We start from the raw sequence: 27,435 nt of genomic DNA on the forward strand, positions 1-27,435 counted from the left end.
CACACACACACACACACACACATATATATATATATATATATATATATATATATATATATATATATATATATATATATATATATGCAATGATATTCTATAATAGAAAAATAATTTTTACTCCACTATTTAAGTATATAATGTAGTTTTAATAAAAGTCCTGCTTGACCTAATGTTATTTTGAAGGTAAAATGATTATAAGTCTGATGTCTTCTTTAATAATCGCTTTTTCCAAGAAGAAGAAAACTCGCTATTATTCAATGCTGCTTTTGCTGATACAACGTTGCAAACTCTGGTTAAATAAACTTAGTATTACTTCAAGTACAAATGTTGGGGAATTTTGCTAAATCTATCTGAAATATAGATGTCATATTTCGGGCATTTAATAATAATTTTAGTATTTAAAAGGCATTTTGTATATGATTGGTTTTAATATACTAATTATAAAGATTTTATTAACACGGTATTCTTATAAGGGATTTAAACCAGCAAAACTTTTAGTCATACTTTGAAAATCTCAAAAAACGAGATTTTTTTATGGAACATGGTACCTTAGAGATGTATAAATTGATAAAATTATTCTACAGATATAATATATTTAATTTATATCACATAATTCTTCAGATTAAGGCAACTAAATCACTTAACTTCATCAATGAAACCCAAATGTAGATTTACCGAAGTCTCTCCTAAATTTCCTTTATCATTACAACACGTTTTCTTTAAATCGAGAATTTCCTCGAATCTACAGTTTATTATTTCGAGTGTAAATAAAATCGTCAATCTTATATTTTATAATACAGTATATCGTAAGTTATATATCTTTCTTAATGTTGCTCCAGTCTAAAAATAGCATAATAAAGAAATTCTTGTCTTCATATAAAGGTTTTTTGTACATATATAGGTCCAGTATATACGTATGTGTATGGCATCCTATAACCCATATCCTGTAGGATATCGAAGCTGCAGAGACGTTTTATATTTATATTAATGGATATTGTAAGCGTTATATATTGTCTATGGGCCAGAGGTAACCTCCTAGCAGGATCCCAAGAGCATAATTATAAAGGACCTACTTCAGGTTAGTGTTTACCTTGAGGTCAGGTTGACCTTAGGTCAGGGGCTAAGGCACGCCGGTCAAGGTTAAGAGGTCAGTTTATATTTGGGTTTAATGCCGCGATTTAGCCTTTATCCTTTTTTACTATTAATAAATATCTTATCCTTGCTCAGGGATTTTGGTTGGTATAGCCTGAATTGGATTTGATTTATGCGTAGATTAAATCGTGACAATTGACTAGGAGATCACCATTTCATATAATTTGAATTCTGCATCATATTATCAGCCCAAAATAGAACAATCTTAGGCCCCTGAGATGTACTTGACACCCCTAGGGTGGGGGTGACCGTCGGTTGGGGTCTGCGCTCGTGAAACTTTCACAATAATTATTGTGGTATTTCAGGTTGATCTGTTTTCTCGGACTTTGCTATTTTTCTAATTGACCCTTAAAACCTTGACAAGAAACCTGCCACAATGACCTGCATTTAACCTGTCTTGGCCTGCACATAGGCCAGCCTTGAAATGACCTCAAATTGTAAACAAATTGATATTATAGAATATCTCCTTGTCAGTCTAAGGACAGAATCTCTGAGTTAGGTTAGTTAAGGTTTTGGTCAATTTCAAGGACGGTTCATTCCAGGAGATGCTGATTTTGGCATGCCGTGCTCAGCGGGAGTAGGCGTCGCAGCACTTATGGTCTGTTTATTCCTGGGGCTATTTTACTTTCCGTAGCAAACTCTGAATCTCTTCCCTTCTCTTTCTTCCTATTTTACTCCCCAGTTTTCTTCCATTTTCTATCATTCAAGATATATACCCAATATTCAAATCTAAATGGTTTAGCACACTGAATAGAAATGAATTACAGTTGTACGACAATGTACATTTATTCATTATCATTTATTCAATTGGGATTTATATTGAAAAATAATTTACTTAGTAATTTAAACTAAGACTATATAATTTTTTGTTTATCTTATGTTTCAGACTTTTGCATATCAAAATGAATACTGTATTACCATTGAGCATTGCTTGTAGACAGATGGTAGACTATAGAGTACAATAATGTGTTATCTTGAGCAGAGTCAAACATCTCTCTTATTCCTCATAGTTTTATCATTTTCATTCCTTATTAAGCTGTTTTTTTTTTTATGTGATTATGAATTCCATGCACAGCACAATATGCAGTATTTCATATTGTTTTTTCACAAAGTAAATTTCTTTTTGTTCCGTAACCGAAATACAAACCACGCTATTTACAAAGGGTATCACATTTAGCGCAGCTGAAATGACGAGCCAATAGTTTTTAACGAGGGTTAATTACCCCCGCGCTAGTTAGCGGGGGGGTGGGGAAGGGTAGCTTGCTACCCCTCCCCCCTCCACACACCGGTGACTTGCTTCACTTCACTTTTGGCTAGGCGGTGATCAGACGTGTCTGTTCATCGCCTTCGTGACAGCCTTTAATTTTCTGCTTTTTCTTTTCAGCTTGTGTGATTGGTTGGAAGTTGACCTTCAGTTATTTTCTTTTATTTACTATGCGTACATGCCCTGGAGTTGCCGGCCGTCCTTGTGGGACTTTCATGTCGGACGTTGTTACGGATCCTCACACCCTCTGCCCTCAATGTCGGGGTCGACGGTGCGACCAGGATAACATGTGCCGTGAGTGCAGGGAGTGGTCTGCCTCCCAGTGGGAGAGGTTTGGCCGTCGGCGTAAGAAGAAGTCCAAGAGAGACCGTTCTCCTCCGGGGTTAGCCTTGAAGGAGAAGGTTCTCGGGACTCTTCTTCCGCCGCCCAAACCTCCTCCGAAGCTCCCCATCGTCCGCCTCCTAAGGAGAGTCGTCCGAGTGGGAGCGCAGGCCCTTGTTCTGTTTCCCTACCTTCGGTGGGGGGAGAGGGCGTCGCCTCCCATAGCGAGGCGGTTCCCCCTCCTCCTCCGGGGGAGGTTATTGATAATAATGCCTTATCCAGTGATGATCTTTTACAGATTTGGTCGTCCCTGGGGCTTAAGGGCTTTCTCTCCAGGGTCGCTCTTATTGACCTTGTCTCGTTGGGGGCTGCTGTTAAACAGTCGCCGGTGGTAGCAGAGGTAGACCCTCTGTCTATTGTCGACGTCGTGGTGACAGAGGCCTCCGACGTGGCTGGGCCTTCCGACGCAGGTGCTGTTGCTGGTGATGGTGCTCAAGGCTCTCCTCCCCCTTCCGTGCATCCTTCGAAGGGGGAAGTGAGTCCTTCGGTCTCGACTGCTGCCCAGCTTCCTTCTGAGGGAAGTGTTTTGACGGAGAATCCCCTTCGGAGGACCGATGGTCCCGACGATCTCCCCCGAGGCCGCCTCCGCCGTAAGGCTCACCGCCCTCTACGCCACAAGGGCCTCCCTTCCCCTTACAAGGGGACTAAGAGGCGCCTTTTTGGGTCTTCGTCCTCCGGGGGGGGGGGACTCTCCTCGTCAGCCTCAACCGACTGCCCCGCCCTCCTTGAACCTCTCTGCAGACCGCTCACCATCTCCTACCGGATCTTCGCCTTCTGGAGAACTCGTCACCCGACGGGCAACGGTCCCTTCGGGGCTAAGGGATTCTTCCCTTCCGTGAGCAGGACTAGCGCGCAAGCGCTCTCCTGCTCGCCAGCGATCTCCTGCTCGCCAGCGATCTCCTGCTCGCCAGCGATCTCTTGCTCGTCGACGATCTCCTGCTCGCCAAGACTCTCCTGCTCTCCGACGCTCACCTGCTCGTCGGCTCTCTCCTGATGTTCGCCCCCCTCGCCAGCGCTCTCCTGCTCGTCAGCTCTCTTCTGAGCGTCAGCGCTCATTTGAGGACCATCGCCCTGCGGTCTCTGACCACCCTTTAGTTCCTGCGGAACTCCCTGCTCACCATCCACCTGGTCCTGTGGCTACGCAACATCGTGCTGCGCGTGTGTCAGAAACACATGTTTGCCAACGCGCCAGCGATCTTCCCGTTCCTGCTCGTGAACGCGCCGCACCACCTGTCCTCTCACAGGACACGCGTCGACCTTCTGCTCGCCAGCGATCACCAGCTCGCCAGCGATCACCAGCTCGTCAGCGATCACCTACACGCCATCGCACGACCCTGCATGATCGCCCTCTTACGCATGCTGCTCCTCATCGCACAACCCTGAACGATCGCCCTCCTGTGGATGCTGATCACCATCGTACCCTTTCACGCGATCATTCACCTGCGCATGCTGCTCGCCATCGCACAACCCTGCACGATCGCCCGCTTACGCATGCTGCTCCTCATCGCACAACCCTGAACGATCGCCCTCCTGCGGATGCTGATCATCATCGCACCCTTTCACGCGATCATTCACCTGCGCATGCTGCTCGCCATCGCACAACCCTGCACGATCGCCCGCTTACGCATGCTGCTCCTCATCGCACAACCCTGAACGCTCGCCCTCTTGCGGATGCTGATCATCATCGCACCCTATCACGCGATCATTCACCTACACATGCTGCTCGCCATCGCTTACCATCACGCGGTCATTATCGCCAGCGATCTTCTTCACCTACGCGGCAGCACGATCCCTCGCTGTCGCGCCATCGCTTGCGTTCGTCGCCTCGGACACGTGTTCATTTATCTGCCCACCCTCACGCCCACTCGCCTGCGCGCCCGCGCGACCGCTCGCCTGCGCGCCCGCGCGACCGCTCGCCTGTGCGCCCGCGTGATCACCCGCATGACCATTCGCCTTTGCGCGACCGTTCGCCCTCGCGCGACCATAGTTCGCGGCGAATTCCACAGCCGGTGGTAGCAGCAGGGACGCGTGCTCCTAGACGGCACTCGGGATCACCTCCATCCAAGCATAGGTTAGGTTGGTAGTGCAGGACGAAGACAGGTCAGTACAGCATTCTTCCCCACCTTCTTTTCAGGCAGGTACCGTCGTGTCCACTCCAAAGGATCGCCCGATCCCTTTCACCTTAGCGAGGATTTCGGACTCTGTGTCCTTGGAGCAGCAGACTTGGTTTGGTCCACTGGCACGGGCGTTAGTGAGGGTTATGAAACCAGCACTCGCCGGCCAGGGTAACAAACCAGCGGCTGTCTCTCCTACGCTGAAGAGAAAGAGAGGAGTGGACTTCGTGGTGACTTCCCCCAGGGCGAAGTTGGTTCCCAAGAGGTCGGTCTCGAGGGTCCCCTCTCCTGCACGAGTACTCTCTCCTTCTCCCGTGGACGAGGCCTTTCCGTCCTCAGGTGAGTCCAGTGGGGCGGTAGTCTTCCCCTCGGCACCAGGGGGGGAGACTTCGCTTCAGGCAGGAGAATCGTCTCGTGAGGAAGGGGCCCCTCGAACCTCGTTGTTGGGATCCTGTATCCCTCCCAGGAGGGAACCCAAGGATTCCAAGACCATCCCTAAATCCTCTGCAAGGATTCGTCAGGAACCCACGACTACCCAGGGGAATGTCCACGTATCACCCCAGGAAGAGATTCCTGGGGCAGGAGACTTAGCTGCCAGCCCGCAGGGAGGAGAACAGCAAGAGTCCGAACATGCCTTCTGGCAGGTCCTAAGCCTGATAAGGCAACTTAACAGTCTTACGGATCCAGTCATCCCCCCCCCGTGAAGGCAAAGACACGATTCTGGACGAAGTGTTTGACGTTCGGAAGGCCCCTAAGACCAGTGCAGCTCTGCCCTGGTCTCGGGGGCTGAAGAGTGCCAGAGCTAGGGCCAATGCTCAGCTCGCACTTCTTGCCTCCTCCAGTCGTTCCACTGCCGGGAACAAACTCATCCCTCCTCCTCGCCTTCAGCAGAGGAGGTATTTCGAGATCCTGGGTGAGCACAACCTCGCTCTTCCTCTCCATCACTCTGTGGAGGAGCTGGCGAAGGGAGTTCCCTTGGAGAAACTCTCTGCCCTGGTCTCGGGGGCTGAAGAGTGCCAGAGCTAGGGCCAATGCTCAGCTCGCACTTCTTGCCTCCTCCAGTCGTTCCACTGCCGGGAACAAACTCATCCCTCCTCCTCGCCTTCAGCAGAGGAGGTATTTCGAGATCCTGGGTGAGCACAACCTCGCTCTTCCTCTCCATCACTCTGTGGAGGAGCTGGCGAAGGGAGTTCCCTTGGAGAAACTCTCTGCCCGGCAGGTGTCGTTCTCGGCGGCAGAGATCCTTAACCAAGAGAAGGTCGCTAAGTGTGCCATGCAGGCCACTTCGTGGCTGGACATCTGGTTAGGATCTCTGGGCATCCTATTGCGATCGGAGGACTTGTCCAAGGAGACCAATAGGAAGGCCCTAGAGACCTTCTTGCTCTCGGGCACCCGCTCCATCGAGTTTTTGGCGCACCAGGTTACCACCCTGTGGGCCAACTCGGTGTTGAAGCGTCGCGATGCTGTGTCCGAGAGATTCCATCCGAAGGTCCCCGCCGTAGATGTGTGTAGGCTCCGACATGCCTCCCTCCTGGGGGAGAGCCTGTTTGAGCCTCAAGACTTGGAGCGAACGGCTGAGAGGTGGAGGAAATCCAGCACGGACTCCCTCCTCCACAGGGCCCTTACAACTCGGCCCTATAAGCCTCCAGCCCCGCCACAGCAGCAGCAACATCCTCGTAAGGCTCCCAAACAGGCACCGGCAGCTAAGAAAGTGGTGTCTAAGCCCCAGCCCTTTCCAGCCAAGGTCAAGAGGGGCGGTAAGTCCTCCAGGGGAGGCAAGACTTCTAGGGGTGGCGGCCGCGGCCGCAAGCCCTAGGGGTGGCAGTCCCCCTGCATGTCCACCTGTGGGGGGATGCCTTCAGCGTTGCGTCCGCAGGTGGCAACATCACGGGGCCGATGCTTGGACGGTCTCAGTGATCGGCCAAGGTTATCGCGTCCCGTTCACGTCATCTCAACCTCCCCTGACAGCGAATCCAGTGTCGTTGAGCTCCTATGCCATGGGATCGGCAAAGGGGCTGGCCCTTCAGGCCGAAGTCGAGACCATGTTCGAGAAGGGTGCTCTCCAGGAGGTCGTGGACGGCTCTCCAGGCTTCTTCAGTCGACTCTTTCTTGTAAAGAAGGCTACTGGAGGCTGGAGACCCGTCATCGATCTCTCGGCTCTGAACAGGTTTGTCAAACAAACCCGGTTCAGCATGGAGACAGCAGACACGGTCAGACTTGCGGTGAGACCACAAGACTTCATGTGTACACTGGATCTAAAGGATGCGTACTTCCAGATCCCAATCCATCCGTCTTCCAGGAAGTACCTGAGATTTTGCCTAGACAACAAGATCTACCAGTTCAAGGTGCTGTGTTTCGGTCTCTCCACAGCTCCTCAGGTGTTCACCAGAGTGTTCACCCTGATTTCGACTTGGGCGCACAGGAACGGCATTCGTCTCCTTCGTTACCTAGACGATTGGCTGATCCTAGCAGACTCGGAGTTGACCCTTCTTCGACACCGAGACAGGCTTCTAGATCTTTGCCAGGATCTGGGGATCGTGGTAAACCTCGAGAAGTCCTCTCTGCAGCCGTCCCAACGACTGGTTTATCTAGGCATGCTAATAGACACCAATCTCCACAAAGCCTTTCCATCAGACGACCGGATAGCAAGGCTGAGGAGGGTGGCGGAACCTTTCCTCAGACGAAAAGAACTCCCCGCCCAATCGTGGTTGCGTCTCTTAGGCCACCTATCCTCCCTGGCCCGTCTGGTTCCAAACAGCCGCCTCAGGATGAGATCCCTTCAATGGCGGCTCAAGTCCCGGTGGAATCAAGGATCCGATTCCCCGGACATTCTGATCCCAATAGGGTCTCTGGAACAGACGGACTTGCAGTGGTGGCTGGCCGACGAGAACCTGCGAAAGGGAGTGAGTCTTCTCGTCCTCCCCCCGGAATTGACTGTTTTCAGACGCGTCAAAAGAAGGGTGGGGGGCGCACGTTCTGAACCAGAGGGCCTCAGGCCTTTGGTCAGAATCAGAAAAGTGCCTACACATCAACCTGCTAGAATTGAAGGCCGTCTTTCTGGCCCTTCAACAGTTCCAACGGTTCCTGGCGGGTCACTCCGTGGTGGTGATGAGCGACAACACCACGGTAGTGGCTTATATCAACAAGCAGGGAGGCACTTTTTCGCAACAGCTATCCCATCTTGCAGTAGAGATTCTGAGGTGGACCGAAACCCACTCGATAACACTATCAGCTCGCTTCATTCCTGGCAAGAGGAATGTGCTCGCCGACAGTCTGAGCAGGGCTTCGCAGATAGTGAGAACCGAGTGGTCTTTGGATCCTCAGATAGCCAACAAAGTCCTGACTTTGTGGGGTTCCCCGACGGTGGACTTGTTCGCGACAGCCTTGAACTTCAAGCTGCCCCTGTACTGCTCACCAGTCCCGGACCCCAAGGCACTCTGGCAAGATGCTTTCCAGCAACGGTGGGACAACATCGACGTGTACGCCTTCCCACCATTCTGTCTGATGAGAAGGGTGCTCAACAGGACCAGACTATCGGTCAACTGTTCCATGACTCTAGTAGCTCCGCTATGGCATCACGCGGAATGGTTTCCGGACCTTCTGCAACTCCTGACGGAACTCCCAAGGGAGCTTCCTCCACGACACGAGCTTCTCAGACAACCCCACTCCGGTGTCCCTCACAGGGCCGTAGCCTCGCTTCGGCTTCACGCCTGGAGACTATCCAGCGTCTCCTCGCGGAGAGAGGCTTTTCGCAACAGGTTGCGGAGAGAATGTCTCGGCACCTGCGAAGGTCCTCTGAGGGAGTCTACCAAGCGAAGTGGAGAGTCTTTTGTGGTTGGTGTCGTGGAAGGGGTATCTCTCCACTCGATGCCACTATTCCAGCAATAGCGGACTTCCTTGTGTATCTGCGAGAAGAAATGCGCCTTTCTGTCTCGGCAGTGAAAGGCTATCGCTCAGCCTTAAGCTTGGCCTTCAGATTGAAGGGCGTGGATATTTCTTCATCGCTAGAACTCTCTTTACTCATACGTAGCTATGAGCTTACCTGCCCCCAGTCGGAAGTGAGACCCCCTCCTTGGAACGTGGTTCGAGTCCTCAGGTTTCTCAAGAGACCTCCCTTCGAGCCATTACGCCAGGCCTCCGATCGCCACCTGTCTTGGAAGACGGCTTTCCTACTCGCCTTGGCCTCGGCCAAGCGAGTTAGTGAACTTCATGGTCTCTCGTACGACATCGCCCATTCAAGGGGATGGGGGGAGGTAACGTTCAGGTTCGTCCCTGAGTTTGTTGCTAAGACTCAGAATCCTGGAGTGCCGGATCCTCGGTTCGACTCTTTCAGGATCGCGAGTCTCCGTTCTGTAACAAACGACCCAGACCAGCTGCTACTATGCCCAGTGAGGTGTCTGAGGTACTACTTGAAGAGAACGGCTGCAGTCCGTCCTCATGTGCGAGCTTTGTTTGTGAGCACAGGCAGGACAAAGAGGAGGGTCACCAGGAACACCATCTCTGTTTGGATTCGAAGGGTTATCCACCATGCCCTGAATCCTGGCCCTCCTCCGTCACGTCGCCCTCGGGCCCACGATGTCAGGGGTATTGCTACATCCCTGGCCTTCAAGAGAAACTTCTCTGTGACGCAGGTACTTCAAGCTGGGGTCTGGAAGCGTCAAACGACCTTCACAGCCCACTACCTGCAAGACGTGACCCACAGGAGCCTCGATACGTTCTCTATCGGCCCTGTGGTGGCTGCACAACAGCTGGTCTAACCTCAGGCTCCTTTTTGGACAAGTAGCAGTAGGTTGAGAGCGTTGTTACCCGGTCTTAGTCTGTGTGAATGAAAGAGTATGTCTGACCCTTACTTCTTTCTTCATTCTCCCCTCTCTTGGGGGAAGCAGCATCCTGGTCCTCGCATAGCTGACCTCGACCTCTGCAGGTAACCCATGCTTCTTTGTGCTCCTAGTATTAAGCTTAATACTGTTGCGTCTCCCATACCCTGACGAGGTGGTATGGGGAACGTCCTATCCTAGAATTCCTATCTGAAGGTCTCAAGGTCAACTTCATAGGACGAGTCACACTCTCCTCCTCACACTACTTATGTAGGCCACTCGTTCCTAGCGATGCTAGGAACCTGTGAGGTACAGGGGCTCCCTCTCTCTAGTGCTGCTCACTGAGGGATCGAGCCCCCGGGCAAGCCGAAGTCAGTAAGGCTGGGGACTTTCCACCTTCCTAAGGGGTAAGTCACCCTTTGTAAATAGCGTGGTTTGTATTTCGGTTACGGAACAAATGACAAATTCGAAGATAATTTGTATTTTTCCTAACCATACAAACCTTAGCTATTTACACATATGTGCCCGCCATCCCTGACCCCCAAGTCAAGTCCTACCTCTAAGTGAAGTGAAGCAAGTCACCGGTATGTGGAGGGGGGAGGGGTAGCAAGCTACCCTTCCCCCCCCCCCCGCTAACTAGCGCGGGAGTAATTAACCCTCGTTAAAAACTATTGGCTCGTCATTTACCCTTTGTAAATAGCTAAGGTTTGTATGGTTAGGAAAAATACAAATTATCTTCGAATTTGTCATTTTATATTCCTCAGGAAGACGTTGTAATCGCCTTCTGGTATCAAGCTGATTGTCCTAATCTTTGCTGTGGCAGGAGATAACACCCGTCATATTGTCAGGAGTCTCACCACAAAGGTGACTAAGACAATCGCCATCCAGCCTCATAGCAGCTCAGCTTATCGGGTTCCATCATTGCCGTGACTCCAGATGCAGATGGTTCCTTATTCTGCCATTTATAGAAAGAAGAAATGAAGAGGATCAGATAAATCCAGAAACAATGGAATCCATTGCGTTGAATTCTCTTGTCCAAAGACTGAATCAGACAGGTATTGGCTGAAGGGACATCCACTGAAGACTCCTCTTGTTTCATTGGTGAGTTTGGGAATCAGGGTTTTGGGTACCATATCATACTATGGAAATATAAGTAGGGTTAATATTAAGAACAGTTCCCTCTGGATTACTATTCCCAATGTGTAACAGGCCGTGTCATAGATCTCAGTGGCCTTTGGGTTAGGTTACTTCCATTTTCCATCTTCCCTCTTGACCGTTAGATTTTCTTATTGTCTAGTCTCCGCCCTTTAATTAAAAAGTCTGGCTTAATAATTCCTTTATAATTACTATATACTGTATTGTATGATACTGTACCTATAATCATTATCAACTTCTTGGTGAGCTTTAGAAGTATTGTATTTAACTGTATTCTAATATCTACTACTAATCAGATTGGTTCCATAACTGGAATACAAACCTACGCTATTTATTTTGGCGTAGCTGAAATGAAGAGCCATTAAAATTTAGCAAGGGTTAACTGCCCATACCGCTAGTTAGCGGGGGTAGGGAGGCTAGCTTGCTACCGCTCCCACTCACACTGGTGATTTAGCTCACTTTTGCTTTTGGCTCGGATGGTATACGGTTGTTGCCGTTCCTCATCCTTCGATGGCTGGCCCTGTGGAACTTATATGTCGTCAGTGGGGACCGATCGCCACAACTTTTGTCCCGCCTGCAGAGATCAATGGTGTGATTGTAACAACCAGTGTAGTGAGTGTCGGAAGTGGTCTACCTCCCAGTGGGAGAGGTTTGGGCGACGAAGGAAGTCTAAGTGGGATATCTCTCTTTTGAAAATTCCTTCAAAGGGGGAAAACCTAAGGCTTCTTCTTCAGTCTCCCGACCTTCCTCCAAAACTCCTACTCGTTCGGCCTCTTCCGAGAGACCGTCGAATAGTAATGTAGACCTTTTCAATTGCGGCCAACCCCGGTCTTCGAAAGATGGTGTTGCTTCCCCTAGCGAAGCTGCCCCACTTCTCCCCCCGGGTGAGGTCTTGTCTATGTTTTTTGTTTTACAGGCATGGTCGTCCTTGGGGCTTCCGGGTCCGCCCTCCAAAGATTCCTTGCTACAGCTCATCCTCCGGGGTGCAAGTATGCAGCCGTTGTTGTCAACTTCGGAGGTAGATCCTCTTGCGCTCATCGACGTTGTGGTGTCAGAGGTGTCTTCTGTGGTTTCTGCCCACGCTCCTGCCCCTCCAGACTCTCCAGCTGTTGCTGCCGACTTAGTTTCCCCCGTTCCTGATCATCCTTTGAGGGGGAAACTTAGTCCTACATCTGTCTCTCTTGCGAGTGTTTCTCTCCCTCGGTGAAGTTCTCTCATAGAGACTCCTCTTCGGAGAACTTCTGCTGCTCATGGTCAGCTTTCTGATCCAAGGTCCCCTAGAGGGTGTCTCTGTCGCAGAGCTCACCCGCCGCTTCACCCTAGAGGTTGTCCTTCACCATCAGAGAAAAGACGCCACTTCAGCACTTCAGCCTCGTCATCGCAGCCGTCCCTCGCAGAGGAGTCTCCGCTTCAGTCGTCTCCTGGCCCTCGACCTTCGCTCGTTCCTGGACCTTCTCCCGAGAACGCTGCTGCTAGTCCTTGGACATTGGTCCTGGACTCTTCTGTAGATTGTTAACAATCTCCATCGGTGGATGTTCACCCTTCCAAAGGGCACATCCCTGTTCCTGTGCTTCGTACCAGCTGACCTGCCGACCTACCATCACCATTCCTGTCTCCGGTACAGTCTACTTAGGCCCTACCTAAGTTTGCAGCTGCGCGCCAACGCTCTCCAGCTCGCCAGCGCCCTGCAGTGTACCAGCGCTCACCAACATCTCGTCAGTGCCAGCCTGCTCTGCCACGCTTTACTCATCACGCACGCTCTCCAGCTTGTCAACGCTCTACAACGCTTCGGTGCGAGCCTTCAACTGCTCGTCCTCAGCACCTTCCAGCACAACCTCGCCACAGAGTGCAATGTTTGCCAGCTTGCCAGCGCTCACCAGCCAACCTACGATCGCCGGCGCAACCGAGCTCGCCTAAACCTCAGCTCGTGCCCAGGCAACTTCGGTCTCAGGCTTGCCGCTCCTGTCTTATAAGACAGCTACAGCGCTCTAATGCGCACCAGAGGTCTCCTGCATGCCAACGATCTCCTGCGTGCCAGCGCTTTCCTGCATGCCAGAGCTCTCCTGCGTGCCAACGATTTCCTGCGCGCCAGCACTCCTGCGCTCGTGCCAGCGCTCTCCTACATGCCAGCACACTCCCACATTCGTGCTAGCGCTCTCCTATGCGCCAGCGCTCTCCTACGCGCCAGCGCTCTCCTGCGGGACAGCACTTTCGCGTGCGGCAGCGCTCTACCATGCGCCCGCACTCTCCTGTGCGGGAGAGCGTTAGCCAGTGCTCTCCAGTGCCGAAGCTTCCAGCTGCTCTCCAGCAACCTCCTGCGCAATCTAAGGGGACTGCGCAACACCCTGCACATTGTCTTAGTGCGCGCCGCTCTCCTGCATGCCCTTGCTCTCCTGTGCATTCTAAAGAAGCTGCACAGTGCTTTACTGTGTACCAACGCTCTACGGCTCAGCAGCGCTCTCCTGCACACTTGTGCTCACCAATGCACCAGCGCTCGCTAACACGCCAGGGCTCACCTGCTCACTCGCGCACTGACCAGCAATAGGAACATCACATTGACAGTTCAGCATCGCCTCGTTCCCCACGACGCAAACGCCTTTCAATGCGTCTACCAGTGAAAGGGGAACAGGCCTCTACAGAAGGGTTCAGGATTCCGAAACTGCCTTCCTCTAAGGCAGACCCACCTACAGCAGAGACTCCTCGTAGGGAACCTTTGGTCCCTTTCCTTTCAGGGGATCTGTCTGACAGTGCGTCAGTCAGTCAGCAGCCATGGTTCAGTGCTATGGTCAGGGCAGTGGTACAGACATTCAATCCTCCTCTGTCTGGCTGCTCTTTAGAGCATCCTACAACTCCAGCAGACCCTCTTCAAGGAACCATGACTTCTTCTCCCCTGAAGAGGAAAAGAGGAGTCTCAGATGCAGTCACTTCCTCTAGGGTAAAGCTGACTCCTATTAGACCATCAAGGCCAGCTCTTCCTGCATCTTCCTCCGGATACTCTCCAACCTCACCTCTGCCAAGGAAGTTGCGTGAGGAAAGCCCTCCTCCCTTCCACTTTCGGAAAAAGCCTCACCTCAGACGGTGAGTTCCCCACCACCAACGGAAATCAGAAGGGACACGACATCTCGGCCTTCGATGCTGGAGTCCTACCTCCTTCCTCGGAAGGAGTCTAAGGACTCTAAGACTCTTTCAAAGTTCTCTTCTAGGACTTCTAAGTCTTCAGAGACAGCCGGTCACTCGAGGGATGTCTGCGACCCACCACGAGAAGAGCTCTCAGGGATGCCGAGAAGAACTGTCGGGGATGGAGGCAGGAGACTTTGCTGCAAGTCCAACATCGGAAGGAGAGTAAAAAGATTCAGGACATGCATTCTGGGAGGTTGTGCCTCTCAGAAGGGTTCTCAATGGGTTTACCAACCCAGAAATACTCCCTCGGTAGGCTATGGACACGGTCTTAGACCGTGTCTTTGGCACCTAGAAACTCTCAAAGACCAGTGGAGCCTTGCCCTGGTCTCAAGGGCTGAAGGGTGTCAGTGCTAAGATCGCCCTACAGCTATCTGAACATGCCTCCTCCCAACGTTCCGGCTCTGCCAAGAAGCTTCTCCCACCTCCTCGTGTCCAACAGAGAAGGTATTTTGAGATTCTGGAGGAGCCTCGTCCAGCTCTTTCTCTCCATCACTCCTTGGAAGAGCTCACCAAGGGAGTCTCTCTAGAGAGAGACTCCAATCGAAAGATCTCTTCCTCAGCATCCGAGATCCTTAACCAGGAGAAGGTCACGAAGTACGCCATGCAGGCTACTTTGTGGCTTGATGTCAGATTAGGGACCTTGAGAATTCTGGTACAAACAGGATTTCTCCAAGGAACATACCAGGAAATCAATGGAGACGTTCCTGCTCTCAGGCACTTGCACGATCGAGTTTCTCGCCCGCCAAGTTTTGAACTTGTGGGCGAATACCATACTGAAACATCGGGACGCGGTGTCTGAGAGGTTCCATCAACAACTTCCAAATGTCCAGATTGCTAGGCTCAGATATTCCTCTCTAGAGGAAGCCCATCTATTTGAGCCTAAGGACATGGAACATACTTCTGAGAGATGGAGGAAGTCTCATCAGGACTCCCTCCTCCATAGGGCTTTGACTTTCAAGCCCTATAAACCAACAGCTCCTCAGCAGTCCCGTCCAGCCGAGACCACGATGAACAAGACAGCAGTGAAGATCACTGTCTAAGAAGCCCTAGGCAGTAAGTCCTCCAGGGGAGGAAAATATCCTAGATGTAGCGGCCGAGGCCGCAAACGCTAGGATAGGCACCCTGCTTTTCCACCAGTAGGGGGATGCCTACAAGTTTGCTCAGGCAGGTGAAAGCAACTCGGGGCCGAACCCTGGACAATCTCTGTGATACGTCTAGGGTATTGTGTCCCGTTCATAACATTTCTCCCTCCCCTGACCAGGAATCCAGTGTCTATAGACTCCTTTGCCGTGGGATCAGCAAAGGGGCTGGCCCTTCGTGCAGAAGTCCAGACCCTGTTGAAGAAGGGTGCTCGCCAGGATGTCCTCGATGGGTCCTCAGGCTTCTTTAGTCGACTCTTTCTTGTGAAAAGGGCGTCTGGAGGCTGGAGACCAGTCATCGACCTCTCAGCTCTGAACAAGTTTGTCAAACAAACTCTGTTCAACATGGAGACAGCAGACACAGTCAGACTAGTAGTAAGACCACAGGACATCATTTACGCACTGGACCTAAAGGACGCGTACTTCCATATCCCATTCCATCCGTCTTCAAGGAAGTACTTAAGATTCAGCTTAGACAACAGGAAATACCAGTTCAAGGTACTGTGCTTCGGTCTTTCTACAGCACATCAAGCTTTCATCAGTGTTTACCCTAATATCATCTTGGGCACACAGGATTGGCATTCGTCTCCTTCCCTATCTTGACGACTGGCTAATCCTGGCAGACTCGGTGTCAACCCTTCTTCTACACCGAGACAAACTTCTAAGACTTTGCCAAGATCTGGGGATCATGGTAAATCTCGAGAAGTGTTCCCTGCGTCCTACACAGAGACTGGTATACCTAGGCATGATGATAGACACCAATCTCCACAAAGCCTTCCCATCAGACAACAGAATAGCAAGGTTGAGGAAGGTCGCAAGACCCTTCCTCAGATGAGAAGAACTTCAAGCCCATATGTGGTTACGTCACCTCGCTCACCTTTCATCACTGGCCCGCGTAGTTCCCAACGGTCACCTGAGGATGAAATCTCTCCAGTGGCAACTCAAGTCCCGGTGGAATCAGGCTCTAGATTCTCTGGACATTTAGATCCCCATGGGATCAGTAGAACAGACGGACCTCGAGTGGTGGGTGGCAAATGAGAACCTACGAAACGAAGTGGATATTCTCGACCTTTCCCCGTATTTGATGCTGTTCTAAGACGCTTCAAAAAAAAGGGTTGGGGCTCAAGTGCTGCACCGCTCGACCTCAGGCCTCTGGTCAGAGTCAGAAGAGTACCTCCACATAAATCTCTTAGAGATGAAGGCCGTCTTTCTTGCCCTTCAACAGTTCATGGCGGGCCATTCAGTGGTGGTGATGTCAATAACCCTCATAGTTCCGCTATGGCATCACGTGGAATGGTTTCTGGACCTACTGTAACTCCCGACGTAGCCCCCAAGAGAACTCCCTCCACTACACAATCTACTGAGACAACCACATGCCAACATATTCCACAAAGCCGTAGCTTCGCTACGACTTCACGGCTGGAGACTATTTAGCATCTTCTCTGAGAGAGGATTTTTGCAACAAGTTGCAATCAGGATGTCTGGACACCTGCAAAAGTCATCAGCAGCAGTCTACCAGGCAAAATGGAAGGTCTTCTGTGGTTGGTGTCGTAGAAGGGGTATCTCTCCTCTCGATGCCAATATTCCAGCAATAGCAGAGTTCGTCGTGTATTTGCGGAAAGAAATGCGCCTGTCAGTCTTGGCGGTAAAAAGCTATCGCTCAGCCTTAAGCCTCGCCTTTACACTGAATGGAATGGACATTTCTTCATCGATAGAACTCTCCTTACTCATACGGAGTTATTAACTTACTTGCCCTCAGTCTGAAGTGAGATCTCCTTCATGAAACGTGGTTTGAGTTCTCAGGTCTCTTAAGAGATCTCCCTATGAACCATTTTCCCTGTTGGAGCCCGTGGGCTTATAGCATCTTGCTTTTCCAACTAGGGTTGTAGCTTAGCAAAAAACAACAATAATAATAATAATAATCATGAATGGTTACCGAGCCTCTCAAGAGGTAGCGTACTTATACCTCTGAGAGGCCATCACTCTCCTTATGGTCAGACTTGTAGGGTGGATGAGGTGAGACATTTTTTTTGATGTGGGAGTCTTCCTCAGGTAGGTGGAAGTCATTGTCGTTGGACTGGTCTCTACCTGGTCTCACAAAAATGAGAGAAAAATGACAAATATATGACAAAACAGACTGACATGGGTTCCTTCGGTGAAGACAATAACAGGTGATGACTGGAATTTTATGAAGAAAGAATTAAAGAAAGGCAGCATTACACGATCACACCCTTCAATGCGGAGAATAACCGATGATATCGCAAAAGGTCGAGCATGGCTTAGATCAGCTGTTGTGCTGCAACAATGGGACCCATAGAAAAGGTATCCACCGATCTATGGGTACAGTCCTTTAGGTAGTGGCCTGTAAAGGTAGTATGTCCCTTCAAGACTCCTGCACTTAGAACCTGTACCACTAAATAGTTCTTGCGCAATGCTGGGGTTGCAGCAAGACCACGAATGTCATGAACTCGAGGGGTGGGGGGGAACCCAGCTGAACTTCTCCTGATGATTTTTTAGGCTTTGAGGATAAGAGGTAGTGGAACCTATAAGAGACTGTGTTCTTAAAAATCTTTTTGGTGCATCCTGTGCTCAAACAGATTAGAGATCTTCGATCGACCAAGAGCCGACGGTAAAAGTTAAATCTGGTGTCGTTTATGGCCCGATTTTGAGTTTTAGCCACAAATTCTGGAACAAAGAAAAAAAAGACAGGTTTTTCCAACCCTTGGAATGTGATATGTGGTAGTACAAGACATGCAGTTTGCTCACTCCTTTGGCTGGTGGAATTTCTTCATTTAACTTAATGGTAAATCCCTTAACAATTATTGAACTGGATAAAAGAATTGGATTTGATCCCATCAAGATGTTCAGTCAACCACTCAAAATTGAGAGAATGTTTAGGATTGAGTGTGCATACGTAGGTACGTAAAGTAAGCGTAAACAAAGGAGGAGGAGTTGTGTTTACGATCGAGACAACTACGATGATTCGAGAGGGGAGAGGTGTTGCTCCCTTTATTATCATTTGAAAGTCTAATCTCTCCCTTGTAAAAGGTATGAAATTGTCTAAGTTATAATGTACGTGTTTTCATAACACTTAATATCTTGAAATAACAACAAATTATCAAGTCTTGTTATGATGATGTTACATGAATTGATAATTGCTCAATGCTAAGTTTGCATGTGATGGGAATTGTGCCACCAACCGTAAGTTAAGATTCTTGAGTTGCCAGGTTAACTGTGCAGTGTAATCAGTAGGTTAGGTAGGAGTACAGTACAGTATACCTTAGGCTACGAATTGCATGTTGTTTGACATAGGATCGTTGTTCTAAAGGAAGTTTCTGAATTACAGAGCACCAGTTTTGGATGGAGTACCTGTTAAGGTCACTTCGTCGCATATCCAACTACAGCACTGTTCAAAAACTAAAAGAATTAAGAAGAAACTGTGGGGATCAGCCTTTCCCTCAACCTCAACTATAAATATGAAGATTCATCCGTCTCCAACGTCACGTACCAGTTTAAATTCAATAGCAGGGTTTGAAGTGGCCTAATTGGTAACATCCTTGCCTGGAAATCACCAGACGGGGGTTCAATTCCTACTCAAACTTGTTAGTTCCTTTAGTGGCTACAACCTCACTATCTTTGTGAGCTAAGAATGGGGGGTTTGTGGAAACCTATAGGTCTATCTGCAGAGTTATCAGCAGCCATTGCCTGGCCCTCCCTGGTCTAAGCTTGGGTGGAAAAGGGGTTTGGCCACTGATCATATGTATATATGGTCAGTCTTTAGGGCATTGTCCTGCTTGCCAGCGCAATGTCACTGTCCCTTCCTCCGCCATTCTTTTAATCTTTTAAACCAAGCTTATGAAGTACACTATTAATATTATTACTTGCTAAGCTATTATTTTAGTTGGAACAGCAGGATGCTATAAAGGCAAGGGCTCCAACAAGGAAAAATAGCCCAGTGAGAAGAGGAAATAAATAAATTTCAAAAGATTTAATGAAAAATTAAAGTATTTTAAGAACAACACCAACATTAAAATGACAAATTCGAAGATAATTTGTATTTTTCCTAACCATACAAACCTTAGCTATTTACAAAGGGTATTACTTTTAGCGTAGCTGAAATGGCGAGCCATTAGAATTTAACGAGGGTGTATTACCCCCGCGCTAGTTAGCGGGAGGGGGGGGGGTAGGGGAGTGGTAGCTAGCCACCCCTCCTCCCCCTCACACACAGGTGAATACTCACTTTCACTTAGAGGTAGGACTTGTCTTGGGGGACAGGGCTGGCGGGCAAATATGTGTAAATAGCTAAGGTTTGTATGGTTAGGAAAAATACAAATTATCTTCGAATTTGTCATTTGTTCCGTAACCGAAATACAAACCACGCTATTTACAAAGGGTGACTTATCCCTTAGGAAGGGTGGAAAGTCCCCAGCCATACTGGCTTTGGCTTTACCCGGGAACTCAGAATCCGAGTGAGTCGCACTCGAGAAAAGGAGTCCCTGCACCTCACAAGTTCCTTGCTCCGCAAGGAACCATGTGGCCTACGTAAGCTTGTGTGTGAAGGAAGAAGTGTGACTCGTCCTAGGCAGTTGACCTGGACGTTCCCAATACCACCTCGTCAGGGTATGGGGGACGCGACAGTATTGACTCAATACTCGGAACACAAGGAAGCATGGTTTACCTGCAGAGGTTCGAGGTCAGCTATGCAGAGACCAGGATGCTGCTTCCCCGTAGAGGGGATGATGAAGAAAGAAGTAAGGGCCAGACATACTTCTTTCGTTCATGCAGACTAAAACCTGATAACAATGCCCTCAACCTTCTGCTACCTGTCCAAAAGGGAGCCTGAGGTTAGACCAGCTGTTGTGTAGCCACCATAGAGCGATAGAAAACGTATCGAGACTCCTGTGGGTCATGCCCTGCAGGAAGCGGGCTGCGAAGGTCATCAGACACTTCCAGACTCCAGCTTGTAGCACCTGCGTCACAGAGTAGTATTACTCGAAGGCGAGGGACGTTGCGATGTATCCAACCTCGTGCTGTAGGGCGACGTGACGGGGGAGGGTCTGAAGACAGGACGAGATGAATGTCCTTGAGTCCGGGCTGAAGAGGTATACTGGTGACTCTCCCCCCATGTCCTCCTTGTGTTCCCAAATCGGCTGTAACTGACGCGACAGTATTGACTCAATACTCGGAACACAAGGAAGCATGGTTTACCTGCAGAGGTTCGAGGTCAGCTATGCAGAGACCAGGATGCTGCTTCCCCGTAGAGGGGATGATGAAGAAAGAAGTAAGGGCCAGACATACTTCTTTCGTTCATGCAGACTAAAACCTGATAACAATGCCCTCAACCTTCTGCTACCTGTCCAAAAGGGAGCCTGAGGTTAGACCAGCTGTTGTGTAGCCACCACAGAGCGATAGAAAACGTATCGAGACTCCTGTGGGTCACGCCCTGCAGGAAGCGGGCTGCGAAGGTCATCAGACGCTTCCAGACTCCAGCTTGTAGCACCTGCGTCACAGAGTAGTATTACTCGAAGGCGAGGGACGTTGCGATGTATCCAACCTCGTGCTGTAGGGCGACGTGACGGGGGAGGGTCTGAAGACAGGACGAGATGAATGTCCTTGAGTCCGGGCTGAAGAGGTATACTGGTGACTCTCCCCCCATGTCCTCCTTGTGTTCCCAAATCGGCTGCAACTGAGGACAAACTGCAGCTGTTCCCAGCGCTAACCTCTCGATTCCTTACTGGCAAGAAAGAGAAGGTCTTGGGACATCAGACACAGAATGGAGACTCGAAATCTTGAATGAATCGGACCGAAGGGCCGGGACCCTCAGATTCTGAGTCTAGCCAACAACTCAGGAGCGAGCCTGAATGTTGCCTTCCCCTCTTCCTTAGAAAGGGGGGGAGTAGTAAGAGACCAAGAAGATTGCTTACACACTGGCCGTAGCCAGAGTGAGCAGAAGACCCAAGGTGGAATACAATCCGAGGCCTGTCGTAAAAGGGTCTTGAGAAGATCTCTTAAAGGACTAAAAGTCCGAGCCATGCTCCAAGTTGGAGGTCTTCCTCCGACTAGGGCAGGGACGATCGTAGCTTCGCATGAGCGAGGATAGATCCAGCGGGCAGGAAAAAGTTATCCCTTTAAGCCTGAAGGTCAGGGAAAGGCTGAGCGACAGGCTTTATTGCCGAGAGCGGAAAGGAGTTTCCTCCCGCCGAAAGGCAATAAGACTGTTATTGCTGGAGAAGAGGCCTCAAGGGAAGAGGTATATCTCCCACGGCACCAACCACCTTAGACTCTTCACTTTGCCTGGGAGACCCCTGTGGATGACTATCGCAGATGACGCGACCTCCGTACCGCGACTGTAGCGGGTTGTCTCTTCTAGAGGAGGAAGCGTAGTGTCTCCAGGCATGAAGCCGAAGCGACGTCCCGGTTCGGGAGAGATGTCGCAGTGTGGTTGCTTGAGTAGTCTGCGCCGTGGGAGAAGCTCTCCCGGGAGTTCCGTCAGGGGAAGCAGAGGGTCCAGAAACCGTTCTGCGTGTAGTCCCAGTGGAGCTCTCCCATTGAAAGATTGACAGACAACCAGGTCTTGTTGAGGCCCATTGTCCGCAGACAAAAAGGAGGGAAGACGCAGGCGTCGAAGTTGTCCCACCATCACCGGAATGCTTGCCAGTGTCTCGGGGACTGAGACTGGGGGGAAGACTAGCGGAAGCTTGAGGTTCCAAGCTGTCGCGATCAGGTCCCCCAGACCAGCACTTGCTGGTTACCCAAGGTCAAAGACCCCTAGGTACACTCTCTCTATGAGGCTCTGCTCGGATAGTCTGAGAGAAACATTCCCCTGTCTGGAATGAGAGAGCCGATGGTGGTATTGAGAGAATCTCAATCATCCCGGTATCTCTACTGCAAGATGTGAAGGTGTGAAAATGCGTCCCCTGCTGGTTAGAATGAAGTTGACGCGCAACGGGGAGACTCGGCAGTAGCTGTAGGATCTGAAGAGGGGCCAGACTAAGGCCCCTAAGCCTGCCTGAATGACGAGTCAAGAATGTGGGGAAAGGACGAGAATATCCACTACCATCAAGAGGCTCCATAGGTCAACACCCATTGCAGGTCTAATAGTTCCGCTGGTCCCATAGGGCCAGGGAGTCCGGTTAAACATTGCCTGAAGCCACCGGAACTTGTATCGCCCCACATGGAACTTACCCTGAGGCGACCGTTCGGACTATAGACGGGTCAATGAGGAAAGAAGAACTAGGAAACGTTTCAAGGTAGGGCTGAAAGCTCTGCTTGACTGAGAACAGGTACTGCGACTCTCCTCAGTCTTGCCACAGTCAACCGATAGGAAGGCTCGGAGGATGTGGTAACAGAATCTGGCGTCCCCAGGTGGTCACCCATCCAAGTACCGACGTTGCTTAACCTCGCTGGATGGACGAGAAGCGGGGTTTCCAATGTGGTAAGGCGGTTGACTCAATATCATGGCCAGATACTCCAGATGTTGAGGCAGAGGAAGAGAAGGCTCCAAGCAAAATACCATGAGCCCACACTCATGGTAAGCATCCGGAAGCTTGTCCCGGCGCTGAAGAAGGTCGAAACCCGAGCCTACAGGAGTTGACCAGCCCTCCAAACAGCAGAGGGGGCGGAAGCCTGCCCCTGAGCGGCCAAGAGGAAGGCAGGGAGAGTTCTCTGGGGAAACAAACCTGCTATGCCACGGCGGGATAGCCACACTGCATCATAAGCAGGAATACTTGCAGTCTAGGCTGAATTCGACGAGCACCCTGGAAGATGGATGGAATGGAAACTGAAAGTACCCGTCCTTCCGATCCACGGTTTTTAAGGAGTCCTGTCGCCTCGTTACCAGTCTGATCGATTCTGCTGGCCGAAGTTTGTTCGACAAACTTGATCGGGGCTGAGAGGTCGACTATGGACATCCCCTCTCAGATCCTTCCTTACAAGAAAGGATCGACTGAGGGGGCCGGGGGTGAAGACGTCGATGATCCTAAGGAAGACCTTCGCCTAAGGTATGGATCATTCTGCTCAACCGGGCAACTCTGCTGACGCTATGGCATAGAGGTTCAGAGACACTGAATTCGCTGACAGAGACGGCAGGCGCGATATCCTTGGCTACTCACAGAGAAAATGCGGGAATGGGCATCGGGAAGCTGTCATTCGGATGAGTAACCTTAAGCATCCTCCCAGCGAAAAACCTGCAATCCTAGAGTTCGTGAACTCCTTTTAGGACTATGCCCCCCCGGGGGAGTCTCCCGTGCCATCTGTTCCTGACAGGAGAAAACTGCAATTGGACACCTTGTCCCAGTTGTCGTAGCCGATAACTTAGGCCGACGTGGTTGAAAGAAAAGGCGCTGGAGCCCTGCAGAGTCTGGAAGAAAGCGCCATGGAGGAGTGAAACCGGAAGTCGATTTACTCCGCACAGCAGCTGTCTAAGTCTCTGTCCTTGGGCACAAACAAACTCTTCTCAAGGATGGAAGGGTGTCTGAGGTCGTCGACCTCCACAGATGAGACACCCGAAGGAAGCCCTCAGTCAGCGCGTCCAGATGGTACAACATCGAGCTTGTCCGCAAGTTAGATACTTAACGACGAAAGGCCAAGGTGCCTGAGCTCGAGAGGAGGAAAGTACCCTTGATCTTCCTGTAGCTTCCTTGAACCAAACCTCGGGCCGTAACCGAGGAGGGAAAGAACCTGGTAAGCTCCCAGAGGAAGAGGTAAGCAGTCACCCCTTGTCCGATGGAGAAATCTCGAACGGAAAGCCCCCCCCGCCAAAAATCCTTCCAGGGAATGACGGGGAAGGGCTAACCCAGGTTCAGGAATAGTGGAGTGTTGCTCAGATCTCTCTTAAGTTTCTACTATTCTGCAAGTGCCATGCTCTGTGTTTACGCGGTGAGACAGTGTTCTGGAAATACGCCCCAGAAGAACTCACCAGGCTGGTCATGCTGCGAAAACCCCATTGGGAATCGTGGTTGCAATTGCCCTGGAGCTCGCGCGACGGGAATTCCTGGTGGTCGGCGGGCGATAACCCATAGACGAGCAATGGATACTGCAAGAAATAAGCTGACATTTGTGCGAAGAAACACTGTAGGTTCGCGCGATGGAACATCATCCGTCTGCGCGATGGAAAAAAACCGTTGGTTCGCGCGTGGGCGAACATTGGAGAGCATGAGCGTAGACGTGCAGGCACGTGGGCGTGTGGGCGCGCGGGTGAGTGGTCGTGCGGTTGCACGGGCGAGCGGTCGCGCGGTTGCACGGGCGAGCGGTCGCACGGTTGCACGGGCGAGCGGTCGCGCGGTCGCACGGGCGAGCGGTCGCGCGGGCATGCAGGCGAGCGGTCGCGCGGGCGAGCGGTCGTGAGGGTGGGCAGGTGGATGAGAGCGAGTCCGAGGCGGCGAACGCAAGCGTTAGCGCGATGGCGAGGAAACGCGCTGCCGCGTGGGCGAGGAGGACTGCTGGCGATATGGATCAACAAGTGATCGGTGGTGAGCTGGTGAGCGCTAACGCGCAGGTTGGCGATGGCGCGTTGTGATATGCCGACGCGATGGTCGAGCAGTATGCGCAGGTGAGCGATCGTGCGATGGCGAGCAGTATGCGAAGGTGAGCGATCGCGAGCAGTGATCAGCATGCGCAGCGTCGCGCGATGGTGATCAGTATGCGCAGGGTCACGTGATGGTGATCACCATGCCAGGGTCTCGCGATGGCGATCAGCATGCGCAGGTTGGCGGTCGCGTGATGGCGAACAGCATCTGCAGGTGGGCGATCGCGTGATGGCGAACAGCATACGCAGTTGAGGGTCGCGCGATGGTGATCAGCATGCGCAGGGTTGAGCGATGGTGATCAACATCCGCAGGTGTGCGATGGCGATCAGCATCCGCAGTTGAGGGTCGTGCGATGGCGATCAGCATCCGCAGTTGAGGGTCGCGCGATGGCGATCAGCATCCGCAGGTGAGGGTCGCGCGATGGCGATCAGCATCCGCCGGTGAGGGTCGCGCGATGGCGATCAGCATCCGCCGTTGAGGGTCACGCGATGGCGATCAGCATCCGCAGTTGAGGGTAGCGCGATGGTGATCAGCATCCGCAGTTGAGGGTCGCGCGATGGCGATCAGCATCCGCAGTTGAGGGTTGTGCGATGGCGATCAGCATCCGTAGTTGAGGGTCGCGCGATGGTGATCAGCATGCGCAGGTGAGCTAGTAGCTGGCGAACCATGTTCCTTCAGAAGTGTTGGAGAACGTTGGCGCGCCGGCTGTAACACACGTGGGCGATCCGGAGATCGCTGGCGGGCTGATGATCGCTGACGAGCTGATGATCGCTGGCGAGCTGATGATCGCTGACGAGCTGATGATCGCTGACGAGCTGATGATCGCTGACGAGCAGAAGGCTACGCGTGGAAGCCTGCGCAAAGAAGAAGAGTCCTTGACCCCGACCTGAACCGAAGTTCTAGATCGCGAGGGCGAACGTGGGCGCACAGGGCGCGTAACAGGAACCAACAGGAACCGCAGGGAAGATCATCTTGAAAGCGCTGACGAACAGGAGAGCGCTGATGAGCAGAAGGGCGCGCAGGGAAACCCTGACACGCAAGGGAAGAACCCCCGTGGGGGCAACCCTTTGCCCCGAAGGGATCGTTGTCCGCCGGGAGACTGATGTCCGTCGGAAGACCGCTGTCCGTCGGGAAGACCGTTGTCCGTCGGGAAGACCGTTGCCCGTCGGAAGACGAGATCAGACTGCTGTCCATCTGCACCAAGGCGGAAGATCGAGAAAAAGGAGTTGTAGGCTGCAAACGGAGATCCAAAAAGGCGCCTCAAGCACCCTTATAGGGAGATGAGAGGCCCTTACGACGAGGCGGACGGTGGGCCTTACGGCGAGGGAGGCCAACAGCAACAGCAACAGAAGAAACCTCCGAAGAGGAGTCTCTATGAGTGTACTCTCTCGCGAACGAAAGAGAAACACTTCGTGGAAGAGACTGGTCAGCCAGTGACCTAAAAGGAGCAATCCTCCGAAGAGGAGCTCCTGCAGTTGCCCAGCCCCTTGAGCGAAACTGCAGGTGCGACCGCTCAGCACCAAGAGCATAGTCGCACGAAAAAAAGGCAAGAGAAGAACCCCCAAAAGGGGAAAAACTCAAGCCTGGACAGGAAAAACTTCCCTCGGAAGGAAAGTTATCCGCCCATGGAGGCAAGCCTCCTGACTGTTCTAAAATGAACTGGAGAGCTGTCCGTCGACACGGGAGTACTACCAGTAGAAGGAGACACGCCCCTGACGAAAATACAAGGGGGGAGGCAGCAACAGCCGAATCCCCAGGACTCCACCAGACACCTCAATCCGTTGCTATATTACAGAAACGAACTAGATCGGTAACTGTAAAAAAATAAAACAAATAATATTAGTACACATTCATTCCCCCGGGAAGGCTCCGAAGAGGAATCCCGAGGAAAAGGAACAAGAATTACACAACACGCATGTGCCCTCACAACCACTTACACTCGCGGAAGGAGAGCTGTAACCAAAACAGAATTATAACAATTATAATTATGTAACTATGTAATTATGTAATTTAAAAAAGAATGAACACTAAAGAAAGAACGAAAACCCCGAAAGGAATCGTTCTACAAGCTGAAAAACAAAAAACAACTACAATTAGATTCATAACTAATTGATACAAACGTACGGCGTAGCAACCGCCCACACGGAAAGGAAGCTAGGCTACAAGGGCGTAGTAACACGTAGTAAAATGGTGAACGACCTCAAGAGAGAGAGAGAGAGAGAAAGACATAAGTCAAACTCGATCGCCACCCATAAAATACGCCGTGGTGGCCTAACTGCCGAGGCCTCCACGTAGATACCGTACACTACACACACACACATCTGAAAAGGAAACTTACTTATTTCTATACTCAAATATATATACAAACATGAAAACATGTTTACATATATATTGAGTAAATGAAAAGTAAGCGATTAAGTAAAGACAAAACAGACAATGGCTGCCAAGCGAGGACCAAGACAGAGACGTCTGTCACAGTCCGAGCCAAAAGTTAAAGTGAGTATTCACCTGTGTGTGAGGGGGAGGAGGGGTAGCTAGCTACCACTCCCCTACCCCCCCCCCGCTAACTAGCGCGGGGGTAATACACCCTCGTTAAATTCTAATGGCTCGCCATTTCAGCTACGCTAAAAGTAATACCCTTTGTAAATAGCGTGGTTTGTATTTCGGTTACGGAACAAATAGATCTTTCATAAATAAAGTATAAAA

General features: G+C 51.0%; 1 protein-coding gene across 2 annotated transcripts in view; it reads left to right on the plus strand.

The window, feature by feature from the left end:
• The window catches only part of LOC137643796 (uncharacterized), a 703,394-nt gene that overhangs the window by 529,641 nt on the left and 146,318 nt on the right, over positions 1-27,435 (plus strand). Inside the window, exon 4 of one of the 2 annotated variants that reach the window (XM_068376483.1) lies at positions 10,493-10,824. The exons of the other annotated variant lie outside the window; for it this stretch is intronic. Coding sequence (XP_068232584.1) covers positions 10,493-10,558 — 66 coding nt within the window. The 3' untranslated portion in view covers positions 10,559-10,824. Of the gene's footprint in view, positions 1-10,492; positions 10,825-27,435 lie in introns of those variants that run through there. 2 annotated transcript variants of the gene reach the window in all.

The sequence above is a fragment of the Palaemon carinicauda genome, chromosome 7 (genome assembly GCF_036898095.1).
Source record: "Palaemon carinicauda isolate YSFRI2023 chromosome 7, ASM3689809v2, whole genome shotgun sequence".
NCBI lineage: Eukaryota > Metazoa > Arthropoda > Malacostraca > Decapoda > Palaemonidae > Palaemon > Palaemon carinicauda.